The 15,498-nt window shown below is 43.1% G+C and overlaps 2 protein-coding genes across 2 annotated transcripts in view; both read right to left on the minus strand.

Annotated features, from left to right (window-relative positions):
- Positions 1-1,607: 1,607 nt before the first annotated feature.
- LOC128707603 (mitochondrial uncoupling protein Bmcp) lies at positions 1,608-5,776 on the minus strand. Its single transcript, XM_053802562.1, has 6 exons — positions 5,762-5,776; positions 3,466-3,532; positions 3,096-3,243; positions 2,049-2,465; positions 1,918-1,978; positions 1,608-1,853 (listed from the first exon to the last, which is right to left on the minus strand). The coding sequence occupies exons 1-6, from the start codon at positions 5,774-5,776 to the stop codon at positions 1,608-1,610; spliced, it is 954 nt and encodes a 317-aa protein (XP_053658537.1).
- A 230-nt stretch (positions 5,777-6,006) lies between these two features.
- LOC128718724 (putative serine/threonine-protein kinase PRKY) overlaps positions 6,007-15,498 on the minus strand; it is a 44,838-nt gene continuing 35,346 nt past the window's right edge. Inside the window, exons 3-5 of the mRNA XM_053812345.1 lie at positions 6,723-6,891; positions 6,263-6,653; positions 6,007-6,027 (exon numbers count right to left, since the gene is read on the minus strand). Of these exons, the coding sequence (XP_053668320.1) occupies positions 6,007-6,027; positions 6,263-6,653; positions 6,723-6,891 (581 nt within the window). The remainder of the gene's footprint in view (positions 6,028-6,262; positions 6,654-6,722; positions 6,892-15,498) is intronic.

The following is a 15,498-nucleotide window of genomic DNA, read 5'->3' on the forward strand; positions in this document are numbered from 1 at the left end:
GTGGCGACGCTTCTCTCCGTATCATTCCTCCCATCTTGAAGTAGTGTATAAGAAAAAAAAATATTGTGCTTAAAATATGTGTAGCAGGATGAGTATTTGGGGCGAGAAGATTTGTAACGTTAAGCAAGAACAACACTTTCTGGTCCTTCTTTAAATTAAACGAACGGAGGAAAATATACACATTACCACGCTGACACTATTTCACGGACCAGTTCGTTATCTTGCTTCGTTCGGTTCCCATCTCGGCACGAGGGTCACCTCTGCTACCAGCACTGGCAAACCGTTTTGCTGCTGAAGATGGAATATTTAAGATGATTTAAGAAAGTATAATACAAAACAACTACAAACTGAAAAACCCCACTACTTTGAAAAATAAATATTTGCCAACAATGTGTAATAGATGCGCGTGAGTGTGTTTCGGTTTTTGAAGTGCAAGAAACCCTAAATCGAGTTTGGGAAGCTTATGGTTTGTGGTATATTTGCTAAATAATTCAATATTTAATATATCAACGTAATTCCGCGGTGATGTGCGAAGCGAATCGTTAAGGATTGGTTTGAGGATCATAGCGGTGAGGCAGGCCGGCAAGAAGGTGCTCGTCCGTGCGTGCCGTTCGGTACGAGACGTACGAGGTGGTCAGTGACCTTGATGGCGAATTTCTAGGAAACGGATCGGTGAGCTGGCCATATCAATAATATTTGCGCAATTTTTTCTCCAATTTTTGCCATAGATTCAGAACGATCTACAGAAAGTAGTGATAAATTTTCCACCAAAAATCGTAAAAAAAAAATTCCACGAAAAAGCGAAAAAATCCCAAAAATTACCTCTTTTGAACTTCTAAGTGTATATCCACCCTTAATAAGCATTAAAACAAATTGTGTTTTAAATTCTCATTTATTATCAAGAACAATAGTTTGTTGTAGTGTGCGCACCGCATGTGTGTTACATTAACCGCACACGACCAAAACTAAACGGCCGCTTTCCCGTCCCTATCTGTAACAACAAATGCAAACGTTACGTGACGAACAGCGATAACACATGGGGGGAGGTTATTTTATACCGAAAATAAAGGATAAATGCTTTTCATTTTACTGCATCTCCTTCCTATTGGCCACGGGTTCGAATGATTTAATTTTCTTCAGTTTCCCAAAGTATTCAACAGTATTCGGTTGCATATCGATGGTCGCGCTGTTCGAAAACGGGAAGTGAGGGTATTGTTTGTTTGATAGTCCCAATTTTGCACCACCACAACAGCCGAAAGTGTGCATGTGTTTGACACGTGCGTTAATGTTGGGGTTCGCTTAAATTTAACTTGTTTCCTTCATATTAGTCGGGACAACGAAAACTAAACGGAACAATTTTCTTAACATACGCACAACACCTTATCTCTCTTAAATGCATTCTAGCTGATCCGTTGTTGTCCTTTCGATGGAAATTACAAGTAAAGATCTCTTTAATGCAATAGTTTATGCTTTGGTTTTGGGACAAAAAAGCAAGAAGCGTGTAATATCATTCATCCTACAAACAATGCGAGAACATAGCAATAGGGGAAGGTTGGTTCTTTGGAGTTTTTTTCTCCTGCTTCTTCTTCTTCTAGGGTTCTTCGTGTTTAGTAAAACTGCTTCAGCTGTTCGTAGGTGATGAAGAAAATGATGTTCCACGGGCCCATACGCACCCAGGTCGGGATGAAACCTTTGTACAGTGCACGGAATCCTTCATTTCTTACTGTCTGTACCGCACAGTCGAGGCTACCGGTATAATACAGCCGTGGTGCGGCTGTGGTTGTGGTGGTAGTTGTCGCCGGTGTCATGCTATGTTGAAGCTGGTGCACCCGCCGTTGATTCATGAGACGAGTCTGGAAAATGCACCGAATAAGTTAACTTGATTATATTGTGCTATGGGTTCTCAAGTTTACTTACTCTTATCACATCGATTGGAGTTGAAGCAATCGCACTTCCTAAGCTCGCTATAAAACTAGATCTACAGGGGACAAAACAGGGATACCATTTAAATACAAGCACCGTTAGCACCGAAAGGTATCGAAACTTACATGAAATGATTTGCAACCTGATCGCCGAACGTTTCCATCAGATGCAGCTTACAGAAATCGTACACCGGTAGCTCGACGGCCGCTATCACCGCGGCTCGCTGTGCCGTTGGACCAACGCCCCGCCACAGTCCACGCACACCTTCGTGCACGTAAATTTCCCGGAAGCATCGTACCAGCCCCACATCGCTGGTGCCACGGCCGTGTACCTGCATCCGCACTTTAAGCACGTCCGTCGGATTAGCAATTGCGCTCGAAATCGCGCCAGCCATCGTTGCGCAGGCGGCATTGCACCAAAGGTTCTCGTTGCCCGCCTTATCGTGCAGCAGGCCCCGATCGGTTGCTACCTTCTTGAGCGTGTAGTACGTGCCGAATTTGATTGTACCATATGTTGCCTGCCGTAACACAGCCGGCCATATGCTAGGGGGGAGAAGCAATAGGAGTCAATGAGTTAGATGTTGAGATTTATATACATAATAATGCATTGATTGCGCTCGGTTTCTTACGCCAACGGACTAGCTTTTAGCTAACGGCATCCACAACCAAGTTAGCATTTGGTTTAGCTTTTACGAGCCTTTGACTATCAACTACCACCTCGCGTTGGCCTCGAAGTTATTGAATTTGAATCTGTGATTGAGGTTTGCCCCAAAAAGGGAGATTTTTCCTTTTTCTTGAGGTTTTCCTCGAGATGGGAAAATATTTTAATAATGCCAGATCGACCATATCGAGAGTGAATGCACTCCAGTGCAATGTCGCCCGTTAGACCAAATCCTTCAAAGGAGTTGCCTGACTGTTTAATGACCTTTACAAACTAACTTACATGAAAATAAAAAAATTAGCTGTGCAAAAAAAAAATCGAGCATAGTTCGTCATTCGGTAGCATGGAACTCGTATGAAAAATCACAGTAATTTGTTCATTTTTTTTAAATGTACTCGCAATTTTTGACCTTTTGACGAATTTTAAGGAATGACAATGTTATCTTGGTTTCCTTTAAATATGGCTAAATTCCCTGGCCATTACTTGCCAAAACATTCATGCTGTACTCTTACCCGGAGTAAAGCGCCTTTACACCTTCTTGGCGGGAAATTTTCACGAACGCATCCGTCATACCGCGGTACCGCAATTCGCTGTGTGATCGATCAGTCTTTTGGCCTTGAATTTGCAAACGTGTTTTAGTTGTATCGATGGGAAACGTTCCTGCAAGAGAGGAGAAGAAAAATGGATGATGGGGGTGTTGCATAGGGGAGTGGATCGGCGAAAGGGATCCAAGGGTAGGGTTGATGTTTTCCGTTCTTTCCAGTGACGCACGGACCGGATAGGGTTATATAATGCGAACGTGCTACATACTCCCTTCAACCCTTATTTTATCAAGATCAACAAATTCGATCCGAACGGTGTACCCTAGGGGGATATGCTTACCGAATTCGGCCATTATCGATGCCATGCCGCCGTACACAAACGGTCTCCAGTCGCGTATATCACCCATCTTCGTTGCGTCGGAACGTCCCTTTACTTTTTGGCGTTCCCGGTCTCCAACCAGGGATCTGCTGATCGAAGGAACACGTACCTTCTCTCCGTATCCCACACTACCAACGCAGCAACCTTTGTAAACACACACTAGTAGCCTCCTGTGAAGGGCACGTCGTAAGGTACGGTCGGAAAAGAACAGATCTTACCCGGTGGCCACCGGCAAAGTGGATAGAAAACAGATCGTGTGTAGCAGTGCTTGAAAAACACGACCAAGCTGGTGCCACACAAACGCACTAGTCTTGATGCTGCCGATCAACTTTCCGACGAATTTTTCGCACGTACAGTACACGAAACATTATGAAAAGTTGATAGTTTTCCGGTGTTTGGAACGCGACACAGGCCTGCTTTATCCTTGCAGATGGAAGGACATTTTGTGCGTGCAGTGGAAGCCGCAACAAAAATCACGCACCTGACCCAAGTAACGCGAAGCGGTCAAACGGAGAGCGCAAGTTGTCAAACAAGGTAAACTTAAAAAAATACATAAATCGCTCCATATGTGTAAAAAGAGGCAGTGGCAGATAATACAAATGGTTTTAAATTACAATTAGAATATTTTTTTTGTGGAAATAGTAAAATATAAACAAATCAAATAACTGCCACTTAACCATATATGAATAGTTACTTGGGAAACGTCATGTCGTTTTGGAATGGGCATGTGATTGTCAAATGTGAAATTTCAAAATAAATAAATCCGTTAAAAACACCATTATTTAAACTGAATAAAACAATGAAACAAGTTGTACAGTAACAAGGGAAATATTATTTGTTTTAACACATTTTTTTAAATATAGGATTACCAATAGAATAGTTTATTCTCAAACTTCTCTTCATCCGCTTTTTGTATAGATTTGTTTTTCGGTTGCGGTAGTATTGAAATGATACAGATTATATATTAAATAACTTTATTTCGGCAAAGCATCGCTCCAGTGATAGTGTATGATATATGATGTGATGTTTAATACAGTTCACGGGTGTTGGGTTCTGAAGGTGAGCGATAGTGAAGTGAAAATTACAGACATACTAGTGTAAAACGATCAATTGCGTAGAAGTGACTATTTTGTTATAGTTTACTGTTGCTCCACGGTTCTATATCAGTTACATCTGGGGTTTAAATCATTTCGTACAATCAGCACAAACGCATATCAGTTTACTTTATTTTGGCTATTGCAGTAGACACACTCACACAACTTTGCTACCTTCCTATAAATATCATCGAGGATTTCAACGATTTGTAGCAGCTGTTTTATGAACCATTTTCCAACAACATTTTATTTTACGTAGTTTTCGACCAACCGTCATCACCTTCGCCGTCGGTGTAAGTTGTAGCCGGGCTTCGTTATCTCTCCTGTTTACAGTGTGTTGTTATTTTCCTATCACAGTACATATGTTGGATTAAAACTTAAGGGTACAGCACTGCATAACCATGGTCTTCAAATCAAAAGGGGGGATATAAACTATCCCCTACATTTCTAGCGCATTATAACACACAGTCAGACTAAAAGGACCTCGAGTAGGTTTTGGCCGATAGTACTTTTATACTCCCGTTACATCGTTTTTCCTTTAGCGCACGAAGGAACGATCATAGGGACTTTGTGTGTGTGTGTGTAATTTAAGTAATACAGCAGTGAGGCATTCTTACAAAAACACGGGGCAAAGGAACAGGAACTAACGATTAAAACAAATCTAAATATACTAAAACTATGTACATTGACTATCAACGTGCCCGTTGTTGTGCGTGCGCTTCTTGTTTACGGTGTTCGCGACCGCCAAACACACCGAATGAGCATTATACAGACTGTATTATGTAAGTAACTCCTGCATTATTCCCTCCGATAACAACAGGGAGTTCCCTTTATTTTTGACTTTCATTTGGATCCTTAAACTTTGGAGGATTGTGTTTAGAAATCCTCAAACAGTTGCATCTCGATCTTGTCCAACGATCTCACCGACTTCCAATCCGTCTCGGGATAGTCATCGAAGTTGCTCGTATCGTCCTCTTTCGAGCTAAACACGTACGTGGGTACAATTGGTGGCTGTGCAAAGGAAAAAATAATAATTTACAATGAGTTGTGTGAAGGAGAATTCATCAAATTGTTCACTTAATTGCACATACTTTGAGCTGCTTTCGTATCACGACATTCCAGTCCAAATGCTTAAACCACCGGTGTCTTTTAACATCTTCTGCTCCGTTCTGAATCATAAAATGAAAACAAAAATTAGAAACAATGGACAGGACCAGAGCTACCATCCACACGGGTATCCACCATACCTTCATATTGCCCAAACGTTTGGTACGATCCAGCACTAGCAGCTTCTTGACGAGATCCTTCGCAATCGGATCGACATGCCGGGACCACTCAATTTTGCCACTGAGAATTTTTTCATATATTCCAAACGGATTATCGTCGTAGAATGGAGGATAACCAACGATCATCTCGTAGATAAGTACACCTGGGAATAGAAACGAGCAAGGGGAAACAGATTAGTTGAGAGTTCGAAGGCAATATGTTCGCATGATTGCGGAAACCGCCGGCCGTAAACATCTGTCCATCATAAAACAGCATGGCCAAACCTTGACGAGATCTCTGGCCCCTTGTCGCTCCGGCAAACAGATCCTTCTCGCCGCAAAACCAACACACCAACGTCCCGGACGGAAGTTGTTTATTGTTTTCCGTTGCAGTTTTACGACCGATCGTCGTCGAAGTTTCACGGTCAACTCACCCAGTGCCCACCAGTCGACGGCTTTGTTGTGGCCCTTGGACTGAATGATTTCCGGCGCTAGGTACTCGGGCGTACCGCACAGCGTCCAGGTGCGGTCCTTCAGCTTTTTCGCGAACCCAAAGTCGGTAATCTTCATGTGGCCTTCCCGATCGAGCAGCAGGTTTTCCGGCTTCAGATCACGGTACACGATCGATAGCGAGTGGAGATATTCGAGCGCCAGCACAATCTCGCAGGCGTAGAAGTTCGCGGTACCGCTGTCGAATCGGCCTGCGTTCCGCAGGTAGGAAAACAGCTCACCGCCGCTAACGAACTCGAACAGCATGTACAGGCAGCAGTCGTCCTTTGAGTTCCATCGCCTGCAGGAGAAAGAATGCTATTGTTACCTATCCCGGTGCAAACGGCGGCTAAGCAAAACACACACTTACATGTTCACAATGAAAGGATGATCGATCTCTTGCAGGATATTTTTCTCATTTTTCACATGCTCGATTTGCTTCAATCGTATAACGTCCGCCATTGCCAGTATCTTCATCGCCCAGTACTTGTTGGTGATCTTATCCCGACAGAGACAGACGCGTCCGAATGTGCCCGTGCCTGGAGGATGATAGAAATAAATTTAAAAACATGAGCTTGAGTTGATGCGTGTCTGTTCAGTTGAAATTTGAAAATAAAGTAGTCCCGATCAAGTTTGTTTCGGACCAATAAACACTGGAGCAATAGATGAAACTGGAGCAGAACGAATCAGCGAAATAGTGCGGCCAAACCCGAGTTTGCAAATAGACGACCGAAGTGTACCGCAAGACGGACTTTTGGGTAATTTTATTTGGGAGCGAGCAGCTCGGTTGTCTACTTTAGATTCAGAGGGAATTTTCTGGGCATTCATCTCATGTAAGTTACATAATTAACTATATAATTCTTAATAGCAGAATGCCGTCTAATCGCACTATTGTACTTGGCTATATGAATGCTTTGAATGCCATCTCATTGACCAGAACTCATCCAAAATGATACTGATAGGTTCTATGTTGGAATATTATTGAGTCCTGAGGCTAATAACCTTACCAAACATCTCTAGAACCAATCATCTCTTAATAGTTGTTGAGGTTTGTAGTATAGAATAAATATATGAAAGTCAACAATCAACTACGGTAGAATTCTTCAATCCCAAACATTAATTTGTTTAAAAAGAAGCGTACAAGTCTAAATGACTCGCAATCTTTCTTTCTTCTTGGCGTAACGTCCTTCTAGATCATGTCAAACTTTTTTGGCTTACTAGACTTAATGCTACCACGAAGCCGGATAGTGAATTCTTGATAAGGGGAAATGTTCTGGATGGAATTTTGGACCTGTCGTGTGAAGACCGGCGCCACTACCAATATACCACTGGCTGTCTAATGACTGGTGCTAAAAAAGACGAAAGCTGTTCATAAATACAACCGCTCAACATTTCCGATCGTAATGTGGGACATTTCAAATCTACTAATTGTTCTGCTAATTAATTGCGCAAAAGAGACCTCCAGATTGTAGTTCCCGAAGAGCAAGCCCATCAAAATTATTAGAAATATATTTCTGTGCTCAGTAACGTCGTTTTTTTTGCAACAAAGATTTAATAAGATAATTCTAAAAATACTAAAATTTTAAAAATTCTAAAATTCTAAAGATGAATTCGAGAATGGACGTCAAAATATCAAACCCAGCAAAACTAATATTATTTCTTTGAATAAGTACCTTAAGAACGCAATCCACTTAACTTTAATCCACGTAACTTTCTGCGAAGAGCTGGGGAGCGTTTCATAGACAATGTCGTCAAATGTCCACGAGGACAAAGAAAATTGAGCTTCTTGTGTGTATGGAAAGTAAAAACACACTAAAGAACCAATTTGAGCATGTCCTTTTCCGTGGAGAAGAAAGTCAGCTTCCCTTTTAAGTCTGGGAATGGATCCAACGCATCGTCTCAAACAGTTCAAAGATCGTGCAGCACCTTCAATCGGTTCATTCGCCAGCAGACCGCTACCAGACCCAGACGAAGCTACCATGAACCCAGCGTTCCCACTCCAATTCTTCCCCTGACGCCGTCCGGGTTGTATCCCCAGCATACTACCAGCCGAGAGTGATTGACAGATGGATTGATGGATTAATGGGTTATTGGTCTGTTTGGCCACGCGGGCCTGCTACCATGCCGATCGACGGGTAATGCTTGTCGGGAAGGGGGAAAGAGGCCATGTTTGGAGATGATGGCGTACGGGTTAAATTTTAAATTCCCGATTGAATGTACCATTATCCATTTGCCGGTGCCCGGTATACCCGCGCACGGTGATCTTCGATACCGGACCTTGAAAATATGTCCCGTGCCAACACACAGTTTTCGTCTCGCTGGGAGCAGTGAAGCATCCGGGTGGGAAGGTATGAGTGAGGGGGGGGAGGGATTTAAAATTTCTAATTAGGTTCTAATTAAAACACCATGCTCAACCCACGCCTCACATAACGCCAAGATCAGCGGCGTTTGATTTTATTGCACCAAAAACGTTGCTCCGGTGGGATGCGGGTTGTAAACATGACCTTCAAAATGCATTCCCCATCGCAGCTGACAGTATATTTGGACACAAAAAGAAAATGTTCTATTGGCCTTTAGACAGAGGTTCGGGTAAGGGGGGTTCTGGAAAGGGGTCCACTGTTATGTCATCCTGAAGAGAAGCGTGCTTATTAGACACGTTCCACATTGCCCTCTTGAAACATTTCACCGATAGCGTACGGGGGGATGTCTGTTTTGCTCACTTTTTCGCAACTCGAGCTTCCTGCATGCAATCACCAACTGGACACTCTCGACCTGGTGGAAAAAAAAACTCCACCATTCACAGCCAATTTCGCAGCACGATGATGCAAACCGCACCGGTAACGACAAGACTTCACGCCGAGACAGTGTGGCGGCTAATTGGAGGCAAATGGGAGGACTACCACTGCATGAAGCACGCATATACGAGACCGGCTACACGCAACGGCCATCTTTCCGGAGGCAATACAAACTGGTTTCATTCTACCGGCTGCACAGTCGTGTGGCGTTTGTCCATCCCAAAAAAACGCTTACCAAACCCACCGAAATCCCTTGTAATCCCGAAGGGGTGGAAACAGATTTTGGGGAATCAGCTCGGGAAACTGCATTTGGGAACGGTTTGCCGATACATGTCGTACATGTCAGGTGTCCGTAATGTGGCTTCGGGACAGATGGTGTGTCTGTGTATTTTTTTTTATTTAGTTACACCTCGAGGGCAACTTTCGCTTTCGCTCAAAAGGGAGTTTGGTTTGTTTTGCTGTAGTGGAGACGATTATTTGGAGTTGTTTTTTTTTTGCTGATGTTGTTGCGGGCTATTTTTTTTGTTTTTGGATGTTTGTTCCGAAGCCCACTCGAATGATTAATGATTCGAGAGGGAAGACATCTTACTTGCCTAGTACAGCGTACGGCGTTCTTTTGATTCGTTATCTCTACGATGGAAATCGTAAAGACGACCGACGATGCCCATTTTGGTGAGTGCCCTTTGCTGTTAACATCGTTTTTGGAATTTAGCAATTTCTTGGTGAGTCGGTAGATTGCTTCCGTTTGACGTTGGGATAATGAATTGTACAACTTAATCGTTTTTACCAAAGCAACCTTTAGAAGGGTCATGTCAAAGCTAAAGCGGGTAAGTTTGAAGAAAATTTGAGGACATCGGACAAGGAACCTATCCAAAAGTCCAAACATAGATTAAGTCAGTGGCAAATTAAGCCCCTTGCTGGCCCCCTAGGCTGATTGGTAGTTGAGGTCCCTTACTTTACTTTACTTTAAAACCATTCAAGATCCTTGGAGACCCTAAGTGGATTCGCAGTTGAGACCCGTTGGCGCTTGGTACTTGTGACAAATAATCCATGTACTATTAGTGCTCGAGGCTCTTTGCAGCCCCCGCGACCGTTTAGTTTGCATAGTGCGTTTAGTCTAGTGCATAGTAAATCAAATCCTGAATATCTCCAAAAGTTCGTTTAAGCTGATCGTCAAACATCTAAGAGTATGCGTTGAGAACATGATGTGGTAGCCGTTAACGTTTATCTCCTTTGTGCAGTAGCGGATCAAGAAACTTGCAAGCCCTAAGCGGATTGTTCCTCAACTTCCTCGGAGGCCTTAAGCGGATTAACAATAGAGGCCCCATAGTGCTTGGCACTTGTGACAAGTTCTTCAGGTATTATTGGTGCTCGAGGCCCCTGCAACTCGAGGTCCCTTGCAGCCGCTTAGTACGCCACTGCATCAACTGTACATTTTTGGCGTAGAATAGATGAGATCTTATCGCACTTGTTAAGATCTTCACTTATACTTGCTATTATATAATGTAATATAATTTCCGGGATTGGATGTGGACAACTAGCAATTTATGTCCCAAATCTGGAGAACATTTTTTAAAAATTGCTGGTTCAGAACGCTGTAACTTTTATTTATAATTACTGATCGTAGCCCACGCGGCACATAGTATAGAGGTGCTCCCACCAAACGCACAAATGACGCTCTTGCAACGGAGGTTCAAACTGCCTGTAGAATTTGATGGTTGATTGTCGAAGTCTTTATAAATAACATAATCTCCAGGAATGGACAGCACTGGTAGATAGAGTAAAGGAAGACCGAATGCAGGAATAACGATAAACAATAACGATTACTGCAATATTCGTCTCCAAAAGAACTCTAGATATGGATTTGTTCAACGTACTCCAAAGACCCTTAAATAACAAACCACCTAAACTCTTAATAGCTTCTGCATTTCATCTCATCTTCCTTATAGCATGACTCTTAATGCTGAATGCGAAGCGCAGGTAATGCAGGAACATAAACCAAAATTAGGTCACTAGGTATCTGAACCGCCACCCTGCCGGCAGAAGCATGACGAATTGCAAATGCATATTTAATATTCCATACTGCGGGTGAAGGTCATCAGTAAGCGCATCGTCCTTTCTCTTCGCCACTCACTAACGCACAGCGCAACACAACAAACGCAAACGTCTCTAAACGATCGAATCTACTCGATCGCTCGATTTCTTTCACCGCTTACCTGTGCGGTGCGCATTTGGCAAAGCATTACCAGCACACGTTGGCACACGGGTTCCCCCATTTTGGAGTACAATCAACGCTAGAGCTTCATCACCATCATCATCATCATCATAAACGAGTGATTGTGAGTGATTTTTGGAGTGGCGGTTGAAGACGCTGGCAGACGTGGTGAAGCGAGGTAGACGAAATCGTTTCAACATTGCCATCCGATCAGCGCTATGTTGCGAAATGTGATCTCAAAAGGGGGAATTTTGCCTCATTCCGTGTGCAATTGGGATCTTGAAAGTTTTCTGTACTGATAAACTATGATCATCTCGAGACCGGATTGACTTCGCTATTGCAACCGGAATAAAATGGCATTTATTGCAATCATTCACCGTAGGGGAATTGCAGCTTGCCGCTGGCGTTGAAACGGTCCCTTGGGGGTCTTTCTTAGCCACACGATTGGTGACAACTATTGCTCATCGATCAGCATGATCATCCGCCCGGCGATCTCTCACGTCGCAGCGAATGGGGTTGCATATGGTTGGTGATGGTCTTAATGCGCTGGCTATCACGTCGGTAATGAACCTGCCACACAATGCCGCCCGTAAAGCAAAAGGGCAAGAAGTTGTTTGCACGGCGAGAAAGCGCGAAGTGCGACACGGCCGCGAGTGCTGGGAAGCATAAACGCAGTGAACGAAACGGCCGACGGTAAATAGTTGTGAAGTTGCATGTATCTGCGGCTCAACAAACGTTTTCCATTTCCCATTCCGCAAAGGTGACTGTTGCAGGGGTAGAGTAGACGCGGTCTACGGCCACCCTGACCATGGCCATTGGAAGTAACCGTCGTGTGTGCACGTTGCCATCGAAAGGGGTTTTTCGTGTTTTCTCCTACTGGTGGGGTTTTTTTTTTGTTGTGGCCTCCCTTTACTATGTTTACTCCAGCAGACCCGCCGTATCGCTGATCGATGTCGCCGTCTTTCACGATTGATGGGACGGAGGAACCTCTCTTCCTCTCACATATATAATGTTTTATGTTTTGTTTTGCTTCTCGTTCCGGGCCGGATGGGGTAAGTTTTTCTGCTTCCCATCATAATGCTGTTATCGAGCATGGCACGTTTGTAGCGTGCTCCGACCCGTATCGCATAATAATAATAATATGCTTCAAAAGCGATCTAATTAGAAGCATGATAATATTGATATCGTGCTGGGACGGGAAGAAACGCGAGGAAAAGTTACGCGCATAAAACGAAACGTTACGTTTGCTGGTGTTCGTTTGAAGAAGACATGAGCAAAGACACCTGTTGCATTGCCAGGGAATAACAACCTGCCAGGGCGATATGGTTAATGTGATATTTACTTTGAAGATTTGGTAAGGAAGCACGCGATGGAAAATACGCATCCATCTTCGAAATTGTTAACAAATTATGGAAAGCTGAAATAAAACGTACGCGATAGTATATTAACTTTAACGCATTAAATGATTGTACTATTGTATTGTAATTGGTATTGCCCTTACTATTGAGATTTTATTAAACGAATGTCTAACATGCATTCTTCGTTTACTGCATCAAAAATGGAAATTTTTTATGAGTTTTCTAAATGAAAATTTCCAAAATGGAATTATTTTATATGAGGTAGTCGATACTATTCGATTATACTTATTTCAATTCTTGTGGAAGCGCACCAGCCACATTATAGATGTAGATGTTGTCCCTGATACAAACAACCTCAAGATTGAGCATAATTGAGCCTCAAGATCCTTTAGCCTGCGTGGTGAGAGAAAGTGATTAGCTGTGGCAATCAACTACTGGGGTTTGCTTTACGTATGTCTAAGGACTTGAAAGTCCTAATCCCTCTAAAGGTTGTGTACTGTAGTGTTGTTCTGCATATTTTGTATACTATAGTATAGAAGCCTTAAAGTCAGCGATTGATGGGTAGCTTAAATTTTATCTTCACACTACTGGACCCGTTCAAAATCCAAGAAAAAATTATCCAGCACCGGCCCAAAACATCAAATCAAAGCAAGCCAAAAATGGAAGACCTAGATCTCTTGAGGTTGTTGACTCGGTATAGAAGAAGAAGAAGAAGAAGAATAAGAAAAATAAAAAGAAGAAATATGTATTCAACTCTAACTCTCTTGTCACGCAATTTGATTCCTTGATCAAGTAGCCGTGAACATCCACCTCATATAGTTCGGTTATTGCTTCTTGGTCTTCAATCGCTCCGTGATAGACGTCGCATGGTTTAGGAAACGCGTTGATGGCTGGTCTACTCAATGGGCGTTTCGACTGCACTAGCTTAGTACAACGACTTGATATATACGTTCCAACAGTTCCCCTTCGATTTCGTCTATTGTTAAGGACCTTCCCGAGTCACACCAGCTAAGAGTTTAGAGACCCTTTAAATTCGATGATGATAGTAGATGAAATGACTCATACCAATAGCCATAGTCTATATAGTTTTAAAATCCGGTTTTAATCCCAAGGGACAGTACTGCATAAAATTTCAACAGTAATAGCTGGTGAGGTAACATTATGCGGATCAGATATCTACAAGAATTCGAATGACTTCAAACATTTGTAAAAAACTAACTAACTAAAAACCTAAACTAGTTAAACTTAGTAAAAAAAACAGTAATAAGGACAAAAAAGCGGACTGGATAAGATTTCCGGTTGCTAATCCCTGCCATTACCCACAAATGAATAAGCAGCAACGGAGGTGGTAAACGTTTACTAATTAACAAGTTACTCACGAATGGGAAAATCATACCTTTTATGTGTTTCTTTTTCTCACAAAAGCCCATGTGTTCACACGGACGCATAATCAGATGCTTATGCTGTCGTATCCCGCTCAAAGCACAACCGAAACGTGTGATACCGATCGTTTTATGATGGTTTGAAGGTGATCACGTTTTGTACCGATTACCGATCGTCGAATGGTGGTGTTTATGTGCACACGATGCATTATCGTGCCGTATTCATCACTGTTTGTGCGATTGCCGCAGTCGACCATTTACCAGCCATTAGTGCGATAAGCGGTGAGTGAAACGGAAGAAAAATAAAAACCTTATCCGCAACTGTTTCATACACCGGCTTCTGGCAAAAACCGGTAAGAGTGCGCTTCCAAATGTTTTTTTTTTTCTCGCAACCTGTGTGGCGGAATTTTACTTCAGACACAGTGAAACGTCGCTCATCTGTTTGCACCGCAAGGGGGACCAAACTTGCGCAAAGTGAAGTTCAAAGATGGCTCATGAATCATGCAAGCAGGGACGGATCCTCCGTTCCGGAAGATTCGCTAGTGTTGCGAATGTTTGACCGTGAGGCAATCGATGACCACGGGCCTGGTTGGATGGACAAACTCTTGCTGAAGTTGCAGCTTGTTTTCTTTTATACGCTCCTTCTCATTGTTGCTGACCGTCTTTATGCGCGGTGCACCCATCACCAATGGAGCAGGAAAAGTAAAAGCTTATTTTGCTCAACGCATTTGCAATTGTTGGCGATGCATCTGGCGTCCGATCCGAGGCGATCCGTCCCTTTCCGATTCACTTTCTTCGGCGACTTTCGTTCCGATACCCAAACAGGGCAACAGGCGGCATTTGACTTCGACTGTCGTCGATTAAACTGCTGTGAAGATGACGGTTTCCTTCGCTTTTACACGCACACACGGTTGCGACGTTTTCCTTCGGTTGTGATGCTTGCGAACGTTTGGTGGCCATTTACAACATGCTTCGATCGCAGCACAATTGCCAACTCTTGTCCACTGCTTATATCTCGGTTCAACGAAATGGCACACAAAATAAGCTCCTCCGCAACCGTTAAAAATGAACCACTTTATCTGCCTGCTTACCGGTTTCTTACCGAAAAGCGAATCAGGATATGATCGATAAGCAATTTGGCACACAGCGCACATCGGCATGTTTTAAGACACGGTGGCCAAGCGGCAGAGTGCAATCAAAATGTCCATCTTTAGTGCAATTATCGGTACCGTTTGGTTCGGGGGTGATTACAGCATGCGAAAGACAGTGCTTTTGCCTCCGTTGGTCAGTATTGTAGCAGCAACACGGAACAATCAGAAAAGGAACGATGGCAATGATTTACAGTTGCCACCAACTTTTACAGGTATTGGGTGGTGTGTTGCAAATCGATTTTTAT

The sequence above is a fragment of the Anopheles marshallii genome, chromosome 2, assembly GCF_943734725.1.
Source record: "Anopheles marshallii chromosome 2, idAnoMarsDA_429_01, whole genome shotgun sequence".
Classification (NCBI taxonomy): domain Eukaryota; kingdom Metazoa; phylum Arthropoda; class Insecta; order Diptera; family Culicidae; genus Anopheles; species Anopheles marshallii.